This window comes from Microtus pennsylvanicus, chromosome 9 (assembly GCF_037038515.1).
Source record: "Microtus pennsylvanicus isolate mMicPen1 chromosome 9, mMicPen1.hap1, whole genome shotgun sequence".
Classification (NCBI taxonomy): Eukaryota; Metazoa; Chordata; class Mammalia; order Rodentia; family Cricetidae; genus Microtus; species Microtus pennsylvanicus.
Window position 1 is genome coordinate 60,462,359 of NC_134587.1, and position 23,796 is coordinate 60,486,154.

Here is a 23,796-nt window from a genome sequence, read left to right on the forward strand (position 1 = left end):
TCTGATACACACTAGAACAAACATCTCTGGGATAGAGGTGTCTCAGCATTACCAGTGAGACATAAAAGGTAGCCTAATTCTGAGTGTGCTTGGTCCATTGCTGGGGAGAAGCAGGTTTAGTATTGGAAGACAATCATGGACCTCCTGATAAGGCTGTAGCTAGACACTCTGGGTGGAGAAAAGCCCTTTAGCAGGCTCCAGGGAGTGTTGGAGCATCTCAGCTCAAGTCATGTGGTCAGTGGGGCTGTGCCTTGGTAACCTCATCTCTGAGAGGAGCCTGGCTGTGATGATGTGACCCTGCCTTTAATCCCAGGGCTTGAGAGGCTGAGAAAGGTCCCATATTTGGAGACAGCCTGAGCACACCCTCAGGGACAGGATGTGAGCATTTGATGTTGATGTGAACTAGCCACATAGCATATGGGTCTGTGCACCCACAAACCGGGGCCCAATCACAGGGTGCAGGACAACGTACAAAAATGCTACACAGAGGTCCAACCACTTACCACTTTAAACTGTCTGTGCTTGACTTGGGATGTCACTGTTTAATAAACTACTTGGAGACATCTGAAAATTTGATTGTGTTGCTACTAAACTCAGAAAGAATGGAATTCAGGAAGCTCATAGGAATGTCAAAATTTGAATCATTGCAAGGATAACTATCAGAAGTTGGGGGTGCTTACGCACCCTGCTGAACAGCAGGGTCACTTTGCATGATAGCTCTGCATGAGGGCAGTGCCAGACCTGTACACAAAGGAGACAGCAAGGCAGGCTCAGCTCTGGTGGAGCTCACCCACACGTTGGGGCTGCACCACAAGTGCTGGGTGATTTTGCTGCTGCACGGGCACGCTGATAACACACCCTGATGATGGGGCCAGAAGAGGGCACTGGATTCCCTAGACCTGGTGGTCCAGATGGCTGTGAGGGGCCATGTGGGCGTGGGAACCAAACCCATGTCCTCTGACAGAGCAGTGATTGTTCTGACTGCTGAACTATTATAGTTCAGCAGTTAGAACAATAGATATCCAAATATCCACCAGCCCCCAAATTCCACTTTTTGAGAGAAAAAGTTTACAAAGTTTTACTAAGTTAGTTGTGTGTTGACCATATACTGCTTTGCATGGGGCCTTCTTTAAGTGATGTTAATGGTTCTTAATATATCTGGTGATACTTCACTGGAGAAAACTGCTTTTTCCCTTGTAAGTGGGTTTCAGGTGAAGATAGATTCTTGGTTAGGAATGAGACTGGTGTGCTCTGTTTTGGAATCATATCTGACTTAACTATGGCCAAGTCTTGTGTGCTCTGCCAGGTTATGTATGAGTTAAGATGAATATCTATCTATACTATTCTGTCTAAAAGACACTGATGGATACCTTGCTCAGCCTAGATATAGTAGGGAGGGCCTTGGACCTTCTCCAAAACAATGTGCTTTACCCTGAGGAGTGGATGGGGGCTGGGGTGGGGTGGAGCAAGTAGAAGGAATGGGAGGAGAGGAGGGAGTGGGAACTGGGACTGGTTATGTAAATTGAAAAAAAAAGATAGTTTGTTTTCTTTTTAAAAAAGCTACAATAGATTGCTGGTTCAAGGAGCAGACATGTCTCTCTCTGTCATGGAAAGTCTTCAGTCATTGTCTCCCATGGCCTATCACTCAGCAGAATGCAGACACTGCAGAGACCCCTTCCCCATGGGGCTCAGGGGGCTGTGCAGAAGAGGAGGTAGGAAAACCATAGGAGACTGTGGGGATGGGTGACTCCAAATTCTGCTTTAAGCCTCAAGTTAATTAAGCATTTTGAGCTCACAAAATGCTCAGGTTTTGTGTATGAAAATAGACAAATCACATAACACACAATAAAAAATGTGTTTTGTATAAATTTGGTTTACTTTTAAAAAAAAGAAAAGATAAAGCTACAAAATGTTACAAAGACAGCCTCCAGAAACAATACACAAACCCAAGCACAGCTGCCTGCTTCCTGGTAGTTCACAGCAGCAGCCAGGAGCAGGGGTGTTCGTCTACCCAGAGAAAGGATTCCAGGTCTTGGCAAAGCCAGCATGAGTTAGGACCATGGAGAACATGGCTAGGCACTTGTGCTGGCGACCACCTCGTGGGCTACAGACAGGTGCAGCAGGAGAGCCCTCCATCTGCAGGGTCTGGGCATCAGCACACCGTGGACAGTGGAGGGAAAGGGTTTTGCTTGCTGACAACCAGCTTCTGATGCTGATGGGAGATGTAGCCTTTAATGTGACCCTGAAACAGAAATCAGATCAGCCAACATCAAATATGCCAGGGGACACGATGATGAAAACCCCTCTCCCCTGGGGACGGCAGCTTAAGAAACAGATGGCAGAGAATACGAAATGTAGGCTATACTTCTCTCTCACACAGACCCCTGGGAGGCCCTTTAAATAGTATCTCCCGGGAAAACAGTTCCCTCAGAAACTGCCTACAAATAGAAGGTCTTGGATGACATCAGCGCCACACTAAAGGTTTGCTGAGAGCAGGAAAGACTCACGCACCATGTATATCAAGTTGGCCAGAATGCACTGGACTTCATCAATGTCTACATCTTCCACATGCATGAATTTCAAGGCGACCAGAAAGGCATCTAGAGACAGCTGATGAGTTCTGAGTAGTAAATACCTACAGAGGAAGAGAAATTACCGTGATTAATAACAGGACTCAGTGCTTCAAGGACCAATGAGGAGCCCTGAGCAGTGATCAAGAAATGACATCATCTAGTGAACCCATGTTCACAAATATTTTAAGTTCCCATTGATTAGATATATCCCAAAACACACCCCACAAACAACAGCTATTAAATACAATCGTATATAAGCTTTCTACTGTAAACAGCCACTATTTCTGATAGGTTGCCAACAGCTAACATGCTTAACTCCTGGACACACACAGCAGTGGGGAAGACAAGCCAGCAGCCAGAGAAGGAAAGAGAGCATCAGTTCCACAACTCAGACACGCAGAAACTATCTGGCACCCCAAGCTAAAGGTGAGTCTTCTGCCAAGCTACATCATTACACAGGCCTTCAGGGTCAGCTTCTGTCCCATGAGGGGCAGGATGCCGCCCCCACAGGTGGCATCAACTGCCCCAAGGGTTCTATTTACCAGACACCCCATTTTCTTTTTTGCTTGTGTGTGTGTGTGTACGCTGTCTGCACACTTGTCTCCCGCCTGCTGATACAGGGTCTCTATCGCAACTGTTTTACATCTCACATGCCAGGTGAGTTGGTCTGCAAGCCCAGCTTTCGCACGGATTCTGGGTGCCCACTGAGCGTCTCCCTGGGCACACTCACACTTTCTTGAAGAGGTTCCTGTACGTGATGATCTTCAGCTTCTCCAGGATGAGGAAGATGCCACAGCGGATGAAGAAAGTCTCGTGCTTTGCCAGCGCCTCATTGAGCAGCAGCAGATTGCCCTCGCTGGGCAAGAAGAAACACCACATGGGGCACAGCAAAGGCCCAGAAAGAGAGGTCAACATGGTTTCTGGTACACGTATGCAGTCTATTAGCCTCTTTAAAGCAATGCGGAGGATGGACCTACCTGACAGCCTTGGTCACTTCTGAGAATTGCATGAGGTGGTACTTCCTCAGGAGCTCAATGGTCGGCATGTGACCCTAGGACAGGTTAGATTTCCAGAACAGAAGAGTGGGAATTACAGGAGTTATGAGCTACCTGACAAGGATGCTGGGAACCGAACTCAGGTCCTCTGCAAGAGTAGCAAGTGTTCTTAACCCCTGAGCCATCATTCCAATCCCAGCATTTTGCTTTAACAGAGCTATGATCAGTAAATCTCTTATCAAGAAATTAACTTTAAACAAACAAACAAAAACATAGCAAACCAAACTTAAAAAGCTGAACAAGGATTTAACATCCTGTCTGGACCAGTTAGATGCTCAGCAGGTCAAGGCACTTGCCACCAATCTGATGACCTGAGTTCAATTCCCACATAGCGGAAGGAGAGAATTAGTCCCGACAGCCATTCTCTGACCTCCATGAGTGCTGTGGCATGCACACTCATACAAAGAAACATAAAAAGTCAATGGAGCAGGAGACTAGAAGGAAGTGACTCTGACCAGGAAATAAGGAAGCCCGGATACCACAGTTCTGTGACTCAGTGGCTATGACCTTGATCTTGACCCTCTCGTGACCCTCTCAGTTACAGGTGGTAACTGAGGTGACAGGATAAGCACAGGATACATCTCTCAGGAGTTAGCTGAAAATGGTCAGCTCAGCCTTCAGTGGAATGGGGAGCGGGGAAGGGACAACGCCACTACTTTCCTTTATAAACAGCCATATGCAGCTCTATTCTCCCCTCTCCCCACCCTCCTCTCTCCCCCACCTCATCACTATCCACTAGTCTTAGAGAAGAAAAAAGCAGCACTTTACTTTGATGCTACACCAGCTGACTAGTCTATCTACCTTACCTATGCGGCTTTCCCATTCAAGGATCAAAAAATGAACTTTGGGTGATATCCACCTGCAGTCCCATCATCTGGGAAGTGGAGGCAGAGAGATCAGAGTTCAAGGAAAGTCTTGGCTGCATTAAGTTTGAAGACAACGTGAACTACCGATCACTCACGAGCAGCATCTTCACGGGCAGCAGGTAGATCAGGATCATCCTCTTGTTCTTCTGGCTGGAGCGATGGCAGTGCTCAAAGGCAAACGACAGGTACTCCTCCGCTGCAGAGAGCAGGCCCGCACGTCAGACCCAGTGCACAGCCTAGCGCACCTCACACCCATTCTACCACGGCCTCTGTGCAGAAGGCAACATTGCTTCCTTTCCCATGGCAGCAACAGCAGCCCAGCCTCATTCCTGGCACCAGTGCCTCTCCTCAAGTAAAACCCACAGCAAGATTAAAATTCAACGAGAATTAGTCTGGACATCCTTGGCCCACCATGGTGCAATGGATGGATGGCCTACTTAACAAGAAACTTTGTGAATTAACTTCTGTTGAGGTTCTAATTTACTACAATCATTGCAAATCCTTGAGATTAGTGTTTACAGCTGGAAACCACAAATGCAATACCTTCAATAACACACTAATCAGGACTCAGAAGTGGAGAAAACACACCACATGAAGCATGGGAAGCTCCTTCCACCAAACGGTCATGTGCTTCAAACAAGATCTTCCTATTGGACTCTAAGTCTGTTCTATTTCATGTAGACAGTTTGAACCTAATAGGCTTAAGAATACAAGAAGCATTCTGCTTGCCAAGAGGCCCTACCCTCAGGCAGACTGTGGTAACACCCAGCATGAACCTCAAAAGATTTAACCCACTAAGGAGACCGTTAAGACAGTGAGCTGGAACAGCAGTGTCGGTAGACGGAGACAGGTGAGCCCTATCAAGCCAAGCTTGGTTGACAACTGGGGAAGAATTAGAAGGATGTCAGCAGATATGGCTGTCTCTCCTGCACTATTCATCCCCCTACTGTAAGAGAACAAAGATGCCCAGCAGCAGCACAGGCTCACCTCACAGGATCACCAGAGGCAGCTGGTCCTGAGACAGAGTCTGGGTCTGAGGACACCTACACCGAGAGCCACTTCTGCTCCCAAACAGTGCGGCTATGTCAAAGAAAACTTCCAATCTCACACTTGGAAGTAACTGTCACTGGGGCAGGACTGTGTCTTCCACCCCAAGCTGTCTTCCTAAGAACCCTGCAGAGGGAGGCACAGTCATCGACAAAGAAAGACCAAGCCCATGGTCTGCTCATCACTCCAGCGAACAAGTGTGACTTCTGCCACAGGGCCCTCAAGAAGTGTGGCATTTACTACCACTTGGGACAGTTAAGTCCCAAAGCCCTTGGGCACACAGGAAACATAACCAGACAGCCACTACATGGGGAGACTTCCTGCTGCCATTAGAGAGGGAGTCACTTTTCTCTAGTGCGGGTTGAACTGTAGTGCACCCCATATTCAAGAATATGTATGTGAGCAGTACGAAGTGGACTTGTCATGTTTGTGTGTGTTCTGTTTTGTTAAGAGCTCTTGCAGAGGACTCAGGTTTGGTTCCAATACCCAAATGAGGGCTCACAACCATCTGTAACTTCTGTTCAGAGAATCAGACGCCCTCTTCTGGCCCTGATGAGCAGTGCATGCACAAGGTACACTTACTACATACAAGCAGGCAAAACACTCAAACACATACAATAAATAAATCTTTAAAAAAAAGAAAGATAGGGAGAGGGTGAATGAACCTAAAAGCCAGGCATGGAAGTGCACCTCGAATTTGAGGCAAGGCTAGGATACATAGTAAATTCCAGGATAGCCTGGGCTACAGAGACCTGTCTCAAAAACCAAAGCAAGGGGAGTGGGGGACTGGAGGGAGGGCTCAGTGGTCTAAAGTGCTTCCTGCTTCTCCAGAGGATCCAAGTTCAGTTCCCAGCACCCACATGGGCACTCACAACCACCTGTAACTCCAGGTCCAGGGGATCCAACACCTTCTTCTGACGTCTGTGGGCACCTGTACAACACATATCATACATTCACACACTTGTGCACGAACATACGCATGCACAGGCACACACACAAACACATATTCATTTTGGATTTGGTTTACACATACTTTTCACCTTAATAAATTCAGTTTTTACATTATCTGGCATCAACATCATTCAAACTGGACAGGATGCATGTGTTATCTAAACACTGGAATAGAATTATCAACATACCTTGCTTGAAGTCACTGTCAAACATGGCCTTACGCCCAACATAGTATTTGTATGTGACCCTCTGTGCAGTACTATAGTCATCTTTCAAGTTTGAGCTGTCAATAGCTCTGATAAGAGGTTTACACAAGTGAAGTTTGTTGATCTATAATAAAGAAGAAACCATTTACAATAAAATACTCAAACAATATCAAGAGAACAGGCAGATGGAAGAACAGACATGAATTTCAAAATCATCAAAACTTCTGTAGAGGAAATGACACTGCCTGGAATAGACAACACACACTCTAGAAGCTTGGTGCTCTGGGAGGGGATGCAGCTCTGAAGGGAGTCAGAGCCAAGGCCGAGGAAAAGCCTGCACTTAGGCCACACTGGCAAGGACAAACTAAATGTCCCAGGAAGTGAGAGACAGATTCTTAGACAATAAAGGATGACAGACTGCCCTTTGCCTGCTGGATTTTATGAAGCAAAGCCTGATTCTTTTGCCCATCCATTTGTCTACACATCCTCTAGCTCCATAAAGTAGATATTACAACACAGGACAAAGGCTCCAGAGGGGACACCTAGACCCAGAGGTCAGCTACAGCACAGGGCCAGTCACTCAGTGTTCAGGGCCTCGGTCTCCACAGGACTGGTCACTCAGTGTTCAGGGCCTCGGATCCCACAGGGCTGGTCACTCAGGGCCTTCCAGCTGGATTCCGAGAGCTATCCTGAGTCAGACCTTCAGTTCTTATTTGCTTCTGTAGCATAGGGTGGGCCCTGGTTCTAGAGAATGTTGGGCAGGTTTCTCCACTGAGCTCTAGTCCTTGTATTAAAACAGAGCCTTGGGAGGCACTGAATGACCACCAGCTATTGGGATTATTACCGTGGCTGTGGTCAGGATAATTTCCTAACACATGTCAGAAGGCAAGCTAAACAATTTATCTGGGCAGACAGGGAATAAAGCTACAAAAGTCCATGCAAAGCAAACCTTAAAGTAGATTTTAAACAGCTGGTTCACCAGGAACAGCATCCCCCACTTCTTAGAGTCCTCTATACCAGCACGGCTACAGGAAGAGCAAAGAAACGTGATCAATCACAAAACAAACTGCCGGATAAATGACTATCTTGAGATAAAGCCTCCGCAGTTAGTTCAAGCCATAGTCACCAAAAGAGCACCATGAAAAGAAATGTGGCTAACAGGTCAAATTTTAAAATGGCCCACAATAGCTCATGGTAAATGCTCCTGAGAGAAAGAGCAGCTCTCCGGTCCTTCCTGTGCAGAGCCAGCTGCAGAGCCAGCCTCAGCCCTGACACACAATGGAGAAGACTGGAGCTGCCTTCAATTCTGGCACTGTTGTGGACATTGCTGCCATCAGTGACCCCTTCACTGACATCAACCACAGGTCTACACGTCCCAGCAAGTTCCAGGGCACAGTCAAGGCCGAGAACAGGAAACCTGTCATCAATGGGAAGGCCATACCCACCTCTCACTGTGAAGTCTACTGCTGTCTTCACTATGAGGAAAGCCGGGCCCACTAGAGAGTGAAGCCAAAAGGCTATCGTATCTGTCTCGTATGTTGATGCCCCATGACTGCAATGGGTGTGGATCATGACAAGCATGACAACTCACTCAGGTGTGTTAGCAACGTCTCCTCCACCTCCAGCTGCTTAGCCCCCATTGGTTGAGGTCATCCATGACAACTCTGGCATTGTGGAAGAACTCATGACCACAATCCATGCTATCACCACCACCCAGAAGACGGCAGACAGCCTCTGGGAAATTGGGGTGTAATGGCTGTGGAACTATCCAGATTATCAACCCCAGATTCACTGGTGCTGCCAAGACTGTGAGCAAGGTCCCCCAGGAACAGAAGCGGATGTTCAATGACATGGCCTTCTGAGTTGCTACCCCCAGTTGTGTCTGTTGTGGATCTGACATGCCACCTGGAGAAAGGTGCCAAGTATACTGACATCAAGAAAGTGGTGAAGCAGGCAGGGGAAGGCCCACTAAAAGGTATCCTGGGCTACAGTGAGGACAGGAGTCTCCTGTGACTTTGACAGTGATGCCCACTGTTCTACCACTGATGCTTGGGCTGGTGTTGCTCTTGCTGACAGCTTTGGGAAGCTCATTTCTTGGTGTTGCACTAGTTCTTGTATAACAACCAAAGTGGATGCAGTAGACGGTGATCACAGGGGAAGGCAGTGTATATGTCTGGTGCACTAAGTGTTTGGCTGTTTTTCAGAACATTAGCCTGGAGTTCACAGGGAAATCCTGTCCCGAAAAATAAAACATAAACAAAATCTAATAAAACCCAACAACTCAAGAACGCAGAGGCTCAATGAAGCTTATACAGGAGACTGAAACCCTCACTAGATACAAGAGCAATCTCAGCGACAAGAGAAAAGCTCAGAGTACTCCCAAGGAGCAAGGACAAGGCGTCTGCCTGTCAGAACCACTGAAGCAGATAAGGGACACTGACAGCGAGAGAAAGCCAGGCTACATGGCCACCTGGCACAGAGGCCTTCAGGAAGAACAGCCTCCGCCCAGCACTTACGTGTCGCTGGCGCAGACGCGGAAGCAGCTCATAAGCAGCTCGGCGGCTTTTTCCAGCATGTCCCCAACTTTACTCTTCCCTTTCTTCACCAACTGCTGATCTGCCTAACGATAGAAAAGTAATAAAGTAAACAAAGGCAAAATGAAGAATCCAAGTTACCAATAATCTGGAAGATTCGCCAGTGCTCCTAGCCTGAGCTACCCCCACAGACCCCCTCATACTGCTGTTTACAAACTGAGAAAGTCTGTCTATATAGACCACGTCCATCCTCAAGTCCAGGACACTGGCTCCAGTTTGGCTGGTTGGTCTTTGTCAACCTGACACAAACCTAACAAAGCTGGGAAGAGGGAATCATGATTGACAAAATGCCAATAGTCCAGTCTGTGAGGCATTTTCTTAGTGATCGATGGGGAAGGCCCAGCCCACTGTAGGCAGTGCCACACCTGGGCTCGTGGTCCTGGGTGCTGTAAGAAAGCAGGCTGAGCAAGTCACAAGGACAAAGCCAGGGAATATCACCCTTCTATGGGCTCTGCTTCAGTTCCTGCCCTGACTTCCTTTGATGATGGACCATGATTAGGGTGGTTTTGATGATGGTGTTTCCACAGCAACAAACAGCAAACCAGGACACCAGCCTTGATCTGCTTTGCACAATACTGAGAAGCTTCCTTTCGACTTAGTCTCTGACCTTTCCTCCTGCGCACAGCAGTCGGGCCCTGAACAAAACCTGCCATGGCAGAAGACTCTTTGTGATCAGCCCTCTGGGGTATTGTGTTATAGATAGGTCTCTGTTGGTCTCCCTGTGTTAGTGGGAGAGCAGAGACCCCAACTCTTTGCTGGCAAGAGGGTTGGGGCTCGGGCCCTCCACTGCTACTGCAGACTTGTTTGTGCAGCACTCAACAGACGGTCTGTCAGAAAGCAATGCCTTGCGGGCAAACCCTCTGCCTCCTAAGGCTGCATCACTCCATGCGGTATATGTCATGCTTTCCTTGTCCAGCTCTTCATCAGGACAGACAAGAAGCCCAATCCTTCTGTCCTTGTCACAGAGCTATGTCAACTATGAGCCGCTGGTCTAGAACCAGAAATAGTTTTTGCTATAAAAAGGGTCTAAGCCCCTAAGATGCTTCTGTGGCTCCAAGCTGAAGTACACTCCTTCTCTGCAAACCCAGGATCTGAACCCCTCAGCCACTTCCTAGAACTACATCAAGCTACGAGTCTTCAGCCCAGGCCACATCTTAGAAGCAGAGGACAGAAAAATGCTCCAGAACCATTCCCCTCAACACCACAATGGCTTGCCATTTCCCTCTGCACACAGAGGCTCTGTCTGCATGGACCAGAAGACAACCAACACTCTGCCTCCTGGTCTTCCCCTCCCAGCACCAGACACATTCCACTTTATTCATCCCTCAAAGCTTCAGGAAACAAGACATGGAAATTAAGCAGTAGTCATCCAGCAGATTTAAATTTGAAATAACAGGCACAGGAAATTGAACTTACATTATTGGCAAATATCCGAAGGTCAAGTGCTACTGCATACATGACAGGCAGAGCCCTAAGGGTAAAAGGCAAGTATGTTGGAAAAGCTAAAAGGTCCAACACCCTACCACTGACACCCAAGGTACTACCCAGAACTAGGTCCACACCCTCTAACTCAGATGGTGGCTTTGTTCTACTCTGTCACAAGGCAACCTTAGACCTCCTGGCCAAATGCTTGCCTCTTACTCCATACCACGATCCCAACCCCGCTCAAGAACCTAGACCTGGGTCAAGCTGGGAGCTCCCAGAACTCTGTCCTTCCCTAACTCCTCACCACCAGCAAACAGCTCCAAGCAGGAGCCAGAATGTAAATTCACACAATCATCAAACAGCTCCGTGTACATCTAGCTGCCAGCACTAGGCTTTCATTCATGTGTAAGCCAAGTCTTCACTTGGAACTGAAAAAGTGCAGCTGGTTGGTGGTGGTGCATGCCTTTAATCCCAGCACTGAGGATGGCGGATCTTTGAGCTTGAGGCCAGCATACAGAGCAAGTTCCAAGACAGCCAGGGTTACACCAAGAAACTGTCTCAAAAAAAAAAAAAAAAAAAAAAACGAAAGAAAGAAGACAAAGAAAGAAAGAAAGAAAGAAAGAAAGAAAGAAAGAAAAGAAAGAAAGAAAGAAAGAAAGGAAAGAAAGAAAGAGAAAAGCAGAAAAAGTGCATCCGATATAAAGACGCACATTTGGAGGTTGAGACAAGAGAATGAAAACTGCCAGGCCAGCCTAATGTACAAAGGAAGACCCTGCTTCAAAGTTCTCTGGTAACTGCCCCTCAAAAACTGGGGCTATGGATGTAGCTCAGTAAGTAGAGCACTTGCCTCGCACGCACAAGGCCTGGGTTCGATCCTCAGCACCATATGAATGGTGCAGTGGCACACGCCTGCAGTGCCAGCATCAAAGCAATGGGGTTAAGTTCAGTCATCCTCCGCCATAGTGAGGGCGAGACTAACCTAAGGCAGAAGAGACCCTGTCTCAAAAATAGCTTAAAACGATGTAGGAATATAACTAAGTGGCAGAATGCTTGCTAGCACACGTAAGGACCTAGTTCAAGCCCCAGCACTGAAGAAAACAACTGCTGAAGGAAAGGGCTGGGTTGGTTGTCTGTGAAAGGGCTCTAGCTATTATAGTGTAAACAAAATTTAAACATTTTCCTAGTTTGCTAATAAATCTTAAAATTAGTTTTCAAGAAATTTAAAATAATCCAAAGGAACTATAGTGTGCATTTAACCAACGTTTAAAACCAGAAGTAAAAAATTGGCAAATGAAGGGAAAAATAGTACTTAAATGTTTCTGTAACAGAATTACTGAAGTAGCACTTTCGACAAAAACATTGTACATAACCTGTCTGCTTGGCCATTCCCGTCTAACCCCAGCCCACACCCAGCCCACCCAGACATCATTTACTAATCTCTGGCTACTTCTGTTCATGCTTACCAGTTTTCTTCTTTGTGAGCCTGGAATGCCCGCAGGAATGACGTACTGTATTAAGGATGACATGACAAGCAAAACTGAAGTAACACTGCACTCAGTAAGAAACAGACTAGGGGTAAAGTGTGTTCTTTAGATGACTATGGCCGGGCGGTGGTGGCGCATGCCTTTAATCCCAGCACTCGGGAGGCAGAGGCAGGCGGATCTCTGGGAGTTCGAGGCCAGCCTGGTCTACAAGAGCTAGTGCCAGGACAGGCTCCAAAGCTACAGAGAAACCCTGTCTTGAAAAAACTAAAAAAAAAAAAAAAAAAAAAAAAAGATGACTGTCACAACAGCAGGAAAATCCTGAAGGCAGAAAACACTACAATATCCATGCATTGGCAGCAATGCATTCACTTCAGACAGACCTCTGAAACAAGCTTTATTATAAGGTTGCTCATATAGACCAAGCATTGTGGCACTCCTTTGATGCTAGCACTTGGGAGAAGAAAGTTTCAGGCCAGCCTCCATGGTTAGACCCTGCTCACCTCCACCAAAAAAAAAAAAAAAAAGAAAGAAAGAAAAAAAGATTGTGTGTATATGTACATGCATGCGTGTGTGGGTGTGTCTAAGTCTGTGTGCATATGTGTGCAGTGGTTAGATGTCAACTATAGGCGACATTCCTCAGGCTGGCCCCCTTCTTCCTTGAGAGAGACTCTCACTCATCAATTAGACTAGCTAGTGAGCCCCAGGGATCTGTCCGTCTCCAGGCCCACAGAGATGAGATTACAAGCACACACCACCACTCCCGCTTTTTTGTGGGTGCTGGGGAATCCCACTCAAGTTCCCATACCTACAGGGCAAGCACATTAAAAACTAAGCCATGTCCACAAATTGTTATAAGTCTTCTCTTTTCCATTTGTACTTACGTGTTTCCCTGAGTTCACAAATCATAAGCTACATTTAAGTCCTCAAGAATCTATAGCATAAGGTTTATTTCACCAACACTAAAATTCTTAAATTCTAGGGAAATTTGGCTAGTAGCATTCTCTTGTCTGTATATTTAAACACAGCAGTTTTCAAAAGCAAACTAAAATCCAAAGATCTACAAATCCTCAGCCTGCTCACTGATATGAATCACTACAGAAGCTGATGTTTAATAAGACTCTTCACTGATCACATGAAACACGGGCGAGTCCACGTCTCTCCATCTAGGCTGAGTTACGGGCCTCTAAGACTTAACCAGTTCCTGTAGGCACACTTAAAAACATCCTGCTCTTAATCAAGTCTTTAGGTTAGTATGCACAATAACGTGTAGGTTTCACTATAGCATCTTCATACATACATGGTATTGCCAAAACATTATTATTGGCTGGACATGGCAGTGCATGTTTTTAATCTCAGTATGTGGGAGGCAGAAAGAGGTGGATCTCTGTGAGTTCAAAGGCCAGCCTGGTTTACACAGTGAGTTTCCAGGCCAGCCAGAGCTACAGTCTCAAAACAAAATGAAAACATTATTCTTGAAGCTAGGGGTGACTCGGGGGGAGAGTGCTTCTGCTGCAAGCATGAGAACTGGGGTCAATATCCCAAGCAACCACACGGAAAGCCGGGAACAGCTATGCGTGCCCATAACCCCCACACTGGGAGACTGAGACAAGGAGAGCCTAAAAGCATGCTGGCCAGTTAGCTTGTCAACAGCAAGCTTCAAGTTCAGGGAGAGACCCTGTCTCAAGACAGTGAGGCAGACTGAGAGAAGACTTGACATGCTCCTCTGGCTTCTGACCTCACATGTGCATGCACAGACACCTGCAAGCTCGTGTGCACACACGCCACACACAAGCACCAACTGAGTTCTTCTCAGCCACGTTAAATAAAGCCCACCCTCCATGTATACTGTTGACATTAGTGTAGAAGGGAACTGTCTGTGAAATCAAGGAGACCAGGGGGAGGGGCAGGAAAGAAAGGGCAAGTGTGGTGGTCTTAATGCAATTGCCTGCCATAATCGCATAGGAAGTGGCACTATTGGGAGGTGTGGTCTTGTTGAAGGAAGTGTGTCACTGTGAAGGCGGGCTTTGAGGTTTCCTTTGTTCAAGACATTGTCCAGTGTCTGAGACACTTCCCATTGCCTTCTGATCATGATGTAGCCAGCACCACACCTGCCTGCCCACTGACATGATGATAAAGAACTAAACCTCTGAAACTGTAAGCCACCAATTAAATGTTTTTCTTTATAAGAGTTGCCGTGGTCCTGGTGTCTCTTCAAAGCAATAGAAACCCTAAGAAAATGGGTTAGTGGAATAGGAGGAAATGTCCTCAAAGTAAATATGTTTGCATTAAAAATAACCTCATGTAACCTTATATAATAGAAATAAATAAAATCCAATATGTTAACCAGTGTACTTCCTTACTAGATAAGCAACTGGGTGAGTCATAAAAGCCAGACTACACTTAGACACCCAAGCAAAAACAGTTAAAATGAGTTTCTCTTCCAAAATATTGTAGTTCCTTTTTAGTTGAAGGTTTGAACTGGTCCAGTGTTTCAAGACTGTGAGCCTCAGTAACCCACTGCTAGTAACGCGCGGGGTAAAGGATATTGGACTATCACGGTCTGGCACTTGTAGGCCTCTATGAAGTCGTGATTCCCCACAGCGTAGGTACACCTGGAAAAGACATCAGAGGCTGAAGAACAGGTGCATATTAGCCCAGAGCACATTCTACCACACACCTCAGTCACTCTCTACTGCTCCTGGAAGGCATTTCTGCTTGGCAGAGAACCACAGATGGAGGGAACACAGACGACCATTTGAATGACAGCAGTTGATATGAGGGGAAATCCCACACAAAGCTCTGACACTGTCTGCTGAGTCCCAGAACAGGAAATAGTTCAGCTGTTCTAAGTAAGGGACCAGCGACAAGTGTGACCGACGCTGCATGCCTGGTGCTCCACACTGTCGGTGGTTTTTCAAGACAGGGTTTCTCTGTAGCTTTGGAGCCTGTCCTGGAACTAGCTCTAGACCAGGCTGGCTCAAACTCACAGAGCTCCGCCTGCCTCTGCCCCGAGTGCTGAGATTACAAAGGAGTACGCCATCACTGTCCAGTGAGGTGCACCTATTGTTGCAAGGAATATAACAACACCACAACTCTTCCAAAGGCCTGGCCCAGCTTGCTTGGAAATACAACAGGCATGCAGTCAGAGGACAGTCCTGCACACAGGGCTTTAGGATCTAAAGTTCTGTCTAAACCGCCTGACACGCTGCAGTGAAAACAGCCGACATATTGTGTAAATAAAGAGAAGTTTCTGTTTGTTTTGCTTAACTCAGATTTTTTCCCTACAAAGCAAAGATAGTTAAAACCACATTATTTCCATGAGAAAAGCAAGGCCTCCGGTAGGCACTGCAGCTGACTAACAAAAGACAGCCCAGCCAGCAGACACACCAAGGGTGATACAGAGGCATAGGACACACTTGTCCACTTTTCCAAGCTAATTATTCACTGCTCAAGGCAAATAATGATGCACGGAAGAATCCGAGTGGTCCAGTGGCGTGTTACGGGCACGCAGCTGTGAGCCTGGCTTTCCTGCTGCCGACGGGTTACCTTAAGTGAGCTGCAAACATTTCGTCATACGGGGGCTCCAGAACTTGCTGGCATTTCTCTTCCGGAGAGGCCATCTAGTCCATAGGAGAAAGGTAAAGTTAGTGGTATGAAAGGCAGCAGTATACGCAAAGAACTTTAGATGATCACTTTCAGAACTTCACAGCCTCAAGAAATACTTCAGTCAGGCACATCTACGGGGAGGGCTCATTGCTCCCCCAATATCTGTATTTCAAAAAGAACCAAGAAGCCCAAGAATAAAATTCAGTTGTTCGCTGCAGGCTACAAAACATGCTAGGCACTTTCAGACATACTTATTTTTATTTTATTTGGTGTGTATAGGCACCTGATGTGGGCCTGTGTGGGCCCATATATGCCATGGCACACATACAGGTCACAGGAAGACTTCCCACCACTGGGCTCTGGGAGGAAACTCAGGGCACTACACTTGCTCAGCAACCGGCCAGCTCATGGGCTCTCTTAACAGCTAGTCAGTCAGCCAAGAAGGCCTTCAATAAAACAGGAGTACAGTTCCAACTGTAAATAAGGCCAACAAGTTAGTGACCACGCCATGTGAAGAGTTACTACACAACTTCCTGAGGGAACAGGTGTCCTGGGCTAGGGGCTCACATGGTGAAATCCAGACAATTTGAGCACACCTAGGCAGATGAATTTTATACGTCACCTGGACTGCCCAAGTACCCAGAATGAATATGACCTCTGCGTGCCTGGAGGATGTTTCTACAAGAAACAGGTCCAGAACTGGTGACTCCCCTGTCCAGCAGGATGGACACCTACCAACCTGATGAAGTGCTGAAGAGTACCAAAAAACACAAAAAACAAAAACAAACAAAAAAACAAAACCATACACTCTTCTGGCTCCTGACTGCCTCCTGAGTTGAGACACTGTGACATCTCAGGCAGAGCTTGGGTTTACCCACAGGCCTGTAGCTGAAGATGGCAGGTCATGCAAGGGCCTTCTCGGCCTTTATAACCACATGACCCAACTTCCTACTGAATCAATCTCTCTCTCTCGGTGTGTAAATGTATTGTGTATGTACAGATGTATTTTCTATCTGTTGTTTTTCAGACTAATAGTAAACGAGAGCAAGATGAATGACAGGCATCCTCACAGGTGTAATAAACACGCACACACTTAGAGTAAAGGTGGGAAGGAAAAGTGCTGGCGTCAGGAAACCACCATGCTGAGCCTGAGAGCTTAGCTCAATGCCCAGGACCCATATGTAGAAGGGAAGAACCAACTCCCATAAATTGTTCTCTGACCTTCACACACACCACGGTACATGCATGCCCAAATACATACATACAAAAATAAGTAAGTTTAAGATTTAACTAAAACAAAACAACAACGACAAGAAAACCCAGAAAGAAACAAAATTATCATTTCAGTTTCTCACGAAAAAAATTACTTGGATGTTAGCTGCTAGCATGGACCTATCAGGTGGAAGGTTAGTACAGCGCTGTCCAGACAGACAGACCTACTTGTCACACACACAAGCCCCTGCTGCCTCAGAAGAACGGCAGCAAGTACAGAGCGTTCTCTTACTGTGCTGTGGCCAAGTGGGCTGGGCTCTCTACAAGTCCCTGGACTTACTTCTTAGGACAACAGCTCTTAATGCTATTCATCAGAACCACACAGGACACCCTGAGGATGGACTACCTTGATTAGGATGCTGGGTCTAGTCACTGTTTTCCTCCCAAAGAACTCTGCTCCCACAGGAACATACTTTAATATCATAAAGGGCATCGGTACAGAAATAGAACTCTATAAAATATCCACTCAGTCTACAGGAAACACTGTCTATACAATACGTAAACTGCAAATGGAAAATGCTCATATTCTCAAAGCAGGGCTGACAAATGTGTTCCGTGAAAGGCTTTGCCAACCCTCTGCAGGCTCAGTCACCTGCGCCATTGTGGCAGGGAGGCCACCAAGACAACTTAACCAGCATACAGCTCTAGCCTCTAGGAGGGATCTTGATTCCAAGTGGGAACTTGGTGGGATTGCTTGCTGGCTCTAGTCTCCAGGACAGTTGGATATGGACAAGGTCTAAGTTCTATGGCCTCTTCCCTAGTGACACTGATAATGTTACTGACTTTAACCCTAATCTACATGGGGATCAAATATAGGAGTATGAGGTACAGTGCTCAGTAAGTAAAATGGGATTACAGTAATCATAAAGAAATTTGAAATTTTCACATGAGAGTGGTAATATTAGTTTCCTTTTACTTAAACCTCCATGGAAAACTAACTGCCTCACATCTCTCTCATAGCCCTTCCTGACTGAGAGCCAGCCTCACCTCTCTCTAGACACTATGGGCTTGTCTATCACATACCTGGAGCCGTGGGTTCACAGCCTCCCTCACCTCTCTCTAGACACCATGGACTTGTCTATCACCTACCTGGAGCCGTGGGTTTGCAACATGAGGGTGCTTGAAAGACACCAGCTCTGCACAGGACGCTCCATCTCTGGTATCAATGGCCTCATACACCTGAAACAAGTTGAAGGGGAAACCTGAGCAGGCAGGCAGGCAGGCATCCACTCTCAGAGGACCTGAGCAATGCATTGCATACCACAGAAGCTGTTCCCTCCTTCTGGAAAGAGGCCAGAATAATCAAAATGTAAAGGAATAAAAAAAAAACCTTCATTTCAAAATGGAGTCTTCTTAGAACAAGAAAAGAGGAAGGCCAGAGTTCCAGAGAGGCCCCTCTAAAGGTCTCAAGGACACTGGCCTTCTATGAGGCACAAAGATGAAGATGTGTCCTTTCACCATCCTTCCCACTGGAACCCTCATAAAGAGCCTCATAAGGAGCCTTGTCCTAGTCAGTACCAATGATGGTGGCTACTTGTCACACTTGAACATGACTCTCAGGTCTCCAAGGCCTCCAGAGTTCTTTCCACAGGAGATCTATGGGTAGTTGAAGCTTCAGAACTGGAGCACACATCATGAAACAGAAGCACACTCCTGATGGCTGTAGGTGCTAGGAGCACAGTGGTCCCCGGGGTCCAGGTATCAGGTCCGTGTAATGAACAGTGTAGATGTCGGGCAGGGAGCAGTCCTCTAGGGCTGTTCACATCCCAGTAACCTCCTTTGCAGTGACATTGGAGATGGAGGATGAAGTCACCTAAGTTGTGTCTAAAACCTCAAGTACAACTTCACTAGCACCTGGCTCAACTCTACAGGATCCTGCACTCAGGCCCAGACTCAATATAAGAGTGTCCTGTCGGAGTCCTGCCTCAGTAACAACATAAGGAAGTTGGGGTGGGTAAGAAAGTAAGGAGCTGGGGACGAAGCTCAGGGGAGAGGTATTTGCTAGCATATGCAAGTCCCGGGTTTAGTCCCTAGTGTTATTTTGGGGGGTCTGGCCACTCCATAGATATTTCATCCCTGGCCCCCATCCGCCTACCATAAGTGCTTTACCAGTGCTAACACAAACACTGCATCCTTTTAGGTTAGACACCACTGGATCATGAACTCACACTCTAAGCAAGCACCTATGTACAGTGCCCTCAGCTGGCACATCGAGGAGTTTGCTTCAGGCATCTCAGGAGACATCTCCCCTGACCAGGTCTTCTCAGGTCCTCCATAGCAGTCCACAGGGGGTACCATCTGCCCTTAAAACCCACAATTCCTTAAAACAGCACACATTAAACAAACAAATTGTACCCATTCCTTCTATTCGCTGAAATCATAGAGCAACAAGCAGAGCTGGCACCAGGCATCTTTTCTAAGTTCCACTCCTCACCGACAGGAAGCAAACCCCCTTGGAGAAAGGGTTGACTCCTGAGCTGGGACAGGAGAACTTAGGTGAGCTTGGAAAACATGTGGCCCCCAAAAAGCCCAAGAAGGGAAAGGGTTAGGTTCAAAAGCCACAGAAACAAGTAGAAGCAGCTCATGGAAATTTTGAGCTTCAAAAAGATTAACAATGATGACAATATATTAAAAATAATCCCTAACGTATGCTGGGTGTGGCAGCACATGGGAGGCAGAGAGAGGAAAATCTCTGTGTGTTCTAGAACAGCCTAGTCTACACAGTGAGTACCAGAACAGCTAGGACTATATAGAGATACATACATACATACATTACATATAAATCCATATGGTTTTTAAAGAAAGAGCATAAGAAAAAATTTTTTAATATTTATTTTTTAAAGATTATTTATTTTAGCTGGGCAGTTGCGGCACACGCCTTTAATCCCAGTATTCAGGAGGTAGAGGCGGGCAAATTTCTGAGTTTAAAGCCATCCCGGTTTACAGAGTGAGTTCCAGGGCAGCCAGAGCTGCACAAAGAAAGCCTGTCTTGAAAAAAACCAACAATAAAAAAGATTATTTTATGAGCTGCCATATGGGTGCTGGAAATCACACCTAGGTCTGCAAGAGCAGCAAGAGTTCTTAACCACTGAGCCATCTCTCCAGCCCAGAAGTTATTTCTTAACTGAAACTAATTGCAGACACACATACAAAGAGCACTGGGATGTGACACAATGATAAGCACTTTCCCAGATGCATAAGTCCCTAAGATCAGTCCTACATAAAAAACAAACCAGTCCAGAAAGGAGAACAGGAAATCATATTCTGGCCAACTGAGAGAGTACCTGGCTTAGGAAAGGGCTGTCAGTGAGGACAAACCACCTCTACAAAAGTGTGTGGAGGACAGGAAGCTCACGGAAGCACATTAGCCAGAGTAAGAACATATGACATGCAGTGTGGACCTGCTCTTCTGGAGGTCCTGAATTCAACTCTCACAACCATCCATAATGAGATCTGGTACCCTCTTCTGGCCTGCAGATAGAACACTGTACACATATAAATAAATAAATCTTAAAGAAGAAGAATACAGCATGGGTGCACTCCAGATCCAAAAGAACAATTCCTAAGGAACAATTTGCAGGAGAGTAGAAAATTAAATAAGAGTTCTATATTAGAAAATTTGTATACCACTGGGCATGGCGGCACACACCTTTAATCCCAGCACTCAGGTGGAAGAAGCAGGCGGATCTCTGTGAGTTCAAGGCCAGCTTAGTCTACGAGAGTTAGCTCCAAGACAGATTCCAAAGCTACAGGGAAACTCTGTCTAAAAAAAAAAAAAAAAAAAAAAAAACGAGAAGAAGAAGAAGAAGAAAGAAAAGAAAAGGAAAGGAAAGACGAAACGTGCATTGATGGTAAGTTTCTCAGGCTACTAAATATATTGTAGTTATAGGGAATATCCTTGTTCTTGATGCCTGTAGTTGTGGGCCCTGGCTTAGATGTGTTTTATACTTGCTAACCTTGGAAAATGGAGTAAAATTTCCTTCTGGTTTGACCCTGGACAAAGTAGACCTTTTTATTTCTTGTTGTAAGGGGTAATTCCTCAAGCTTGGCGTTTCTCTCTGAAACGTGCAGACACTCCTGCCACTGTAATACCCCTAAGGAACTGGGGCATCTAGGGACCAGCACAAGCATGCTGATGGATGCCATTCCCTATGATTAAGAAAGAACAACCTTGCCAGGTAGTGCTGGCGCACACCTTTAATCCAGCACTCAGGAGGCAGAGGCAGGTGGATCTCTGTGAGTTCGAGGCCAGCCTGGTCTACAGAATGAGTTCCACAACAGCCAGAGCTGCTATACAGAGAAACCCTGTCTCAGAGAAAAAAGAGAAAGAAAGGCCTCTACCACACGGGCAGTTAGGGAGGTATGGCATGCTGTGACTGACAACCACAGGTGACACCAGCAACTTCCACAATTAACCAGGTCTCTTCCCTTCTGAGCATATAGGCTCAAATTGCAGTATTTGTTCCCAAGCGTCCCTAGGGTTCTAGCTAATGAGATATTTGAAACAGAAAAACAGAGGCCTTGATAATGGAGCTAAGTGCAAAACTAAGACTCATAAACATCCATGAGCAGCAGTGTCATGAGCTGAGACGTTCATCTGACTTCCCCACTTGGCTGTCCCTTGTACCAGGCGTGTTGAAAAGTGGGATCAACCCTCTCTGTCCTAGGTTTGTGCAGAAAGCGCAAACTCAACCCTCAGCCCAGCTGTGCCATTCGGAAGTCTTGAGTGACACCTCTCTTAAGACACAATGTGCTTCGTGCAGACAGTGCTACACCGACAACCGCTTTTACAAGTGGCCCCGATTTTGCTACCTTCACCTGGAAGCCTCCTCTGTCCCAGATCCAGCGGGAAGCACTTACAGCTTGAGCAAGGCCTGCGGCCGGTCGCAAGCAACAGACTCTCCTCGCCTCAACAGACACCACCACCACCCCTGCCAGCCCCCAGTCTGGTCCGACCCTGCCCCTGGACCCATCCCCGTGGCCAGGAAGCGAGGATCCCGGGCGAAACCCACCTGCTGGAGGTACTGATTAATGGTGATGTGCGCCATAACAGCATCCGCGGGCGTTAAGTACCTCACTTCCGGCGCAGGTCCGTCTCCGTTCCTTGTCCCCACGCTGTATTTCCTGCACGTGGGTTCCAGAACCCGTGGTGCCAGCTGAGCGGAGCTGTCAGTGCCCGGGGTGCGGTCACTTTAGAGCGGCTCAGCTCCGGCAGGGGCGCGCGCGAGGACGGAGGACTGACGTGGAGGAGTCCCAACCGACTTGGGAACGTGTCCCCGCTCACGTCTTAAGTCCTAGTGACTCCCCGTACCCCTCACCCCTGCCTGGATGAGGGTAACCCAAGCCTCGATCCTCACTGTGCAGAGATGCTCCTGGCTCTCACACCCTCAAGCACACGGAAAGTCCGGACCCCACTCGGGAACACGTCCCCGCGCACTCCTAGCCCTCTCTGGAGATGTCCCCGAGTCCTCCCGCACCCCTCACTGGGCCACCCCAGAGCAATGGGTGTGGAATAGCCCGCTCCCCAGCCCTCGGCGTGCGGCGTCACGGAGCATTCCTGAGCCCTAGGAATGGCGTTGCCCCAGAGGCAAGGGGATGATGGGGTGCTCGTCCCCAGCCCTAGACGTGACGTTCAACAGCAAACTCCCGGGCACCCGGTGCGGGGTGTTACCGCGCCCTCTCGTGAGCATTCGTCGTAGAACGTCCGCGGGCCCCGAACCCTCCCTGCGCGGCCGCCGACACCGGAGCCCTCGCTGGGCGGAGTCCGCGCGCCCGAGCTGGCTCGTTCCGGTGCGCGCCGCGGCGGTTGGGCCTCGGGGGCGCGCGACCGGGACCCCGAGCGGCAGGAGGAGGAGGAGCCGAGCGCTCACGGGCGGAGCCCGACAGGAGGAGGAGGAGGAGGAGGAGGAGGAGCCGGGCGCGCACGGCCCGGGCGCAGGGCAGGAGGAGGAGCCGGGCGGCGCGGGGCGGGGCGGCGTCCGGCCCAGCCATGGCGGACGAGGGCCCGCGGAAGGGCAGCGTCTCGGGTCTCATGGGCCGCACCAACGGCCTCACCAAGCCCGCGGCGTTGGCCGGTGGCCCTGCCAAGCCGGGGGGCGCGGGCGGCTCCAGGAAGCTGGTCATCAAGAACTTCCGAGGTGGGTGCGCTCCGGTGAGGAGCGAACGGGGCGGCCGGCAGGTCGCGCGCTCGGACAGGGCCTTCTGGGGCTGCCCAGCCGGCCCTGTCCCCGCGCCCCGGCCCGCCTTGTTCCCGCACTGTCCTGTTCCGGCGCTCCAGCCTGTCTTGTCCCTGCACCTCCTGCTCCGCCACGTCCCCGCGCCCCAGCTGGCCCTGATCCCGCACCTCTTGGCTGGCCCTGCGGGGCCCTGCCTCGGTGCCCCGGCCTGTCTTGTCCCCGCGCGGCCGTTGACCCTCTCTCCCCACAGACAGGCCGCGGCTGCCTGACAACTACACTCAGGACACGTGGCGGAAGCTTCACGAAGCGGTCAAGGCCATCCAGAGCAGCACATCCATCAGGTACAACCTGGAGGAGCTGTATCAGGTGAGCGGCGGCGAGGGCCTGCGAGCACCAGGCTGTTTTCCTCCTCCCGCAGCCACGGTCGCCGACGCTAAGGAGGCCTGCCTGTCTGCCGGGAGCGGGGGGGGGGGGGGGGGACAAGCTGCGGCCCGAGCCTTCCCCCGGGGGGTGAGGGGGACGAGCCGCGGAGCCCTCGGTC

At 48.3% G+C, this 23,796-nt stretch overlaps 2 protein-coding genes across 2 annotated transcripts in view; one reads left to right on the forward strand and one right to left on the reverse strand.

The window, feature by feature from the left end:
- Positions 1-1,857: 1,857 nt before the first annotated feature.
- On the reverse strand, positions 1,858-22,884 carry Pcid2 (PCI domain containing 2). The gene is made up of 14 exons (XM_075986200.1): positions 22,092-22,884; positions 18,169-18,258; positions 15,748-15,821; positions 14,748-14,813; positions 12,181-12,222; positions 10,709-10,763; positions 9,215-9,318; positions 7,648-7,723; positions 6,681-6,822; positions 4,590-4,690; positions 3,551-3,624; positions 3,304-3,429; positions 2,512-2,635; positions 1,858-2,242 (listed from the first exon to the last, which is right to left on the reverse strand). Exons 1-14 carry the CDS (start codon positions 22,125-22,127, stop codon positions 2,153-2,155), a joined length of 1,200 nt encoding a protein of 399 aa, XP_075842315.1. The 5' UTR covers positions 22,128-22,884; the 3' UTR covers positions 1,858-2,152.
- A 140-nt stretch (positions 22,885-23,024) lies between these two features.
- The window catches only part of Cul4a (cullin 4A), a 39,153-nt gene continuing 38,381 nt past the window's right edge, over positions 23,025-23,796 (forward strand). The window contains exons 1-2 of the mRNA XM_075986199.1: positions 23,025-23,216; positions 23,506-23,621. Of these exons, the coding sequence (XP_075842314.1) occupies positions 23,069-23,216; positions 23,506-23,621 (264 nt within the window). The 5' untranslated portion in view covers positions 23,025-23,068. The remainder of the gene's footprint in view (positions 23,217-23,505; positions 23,622-23,796) is intronic.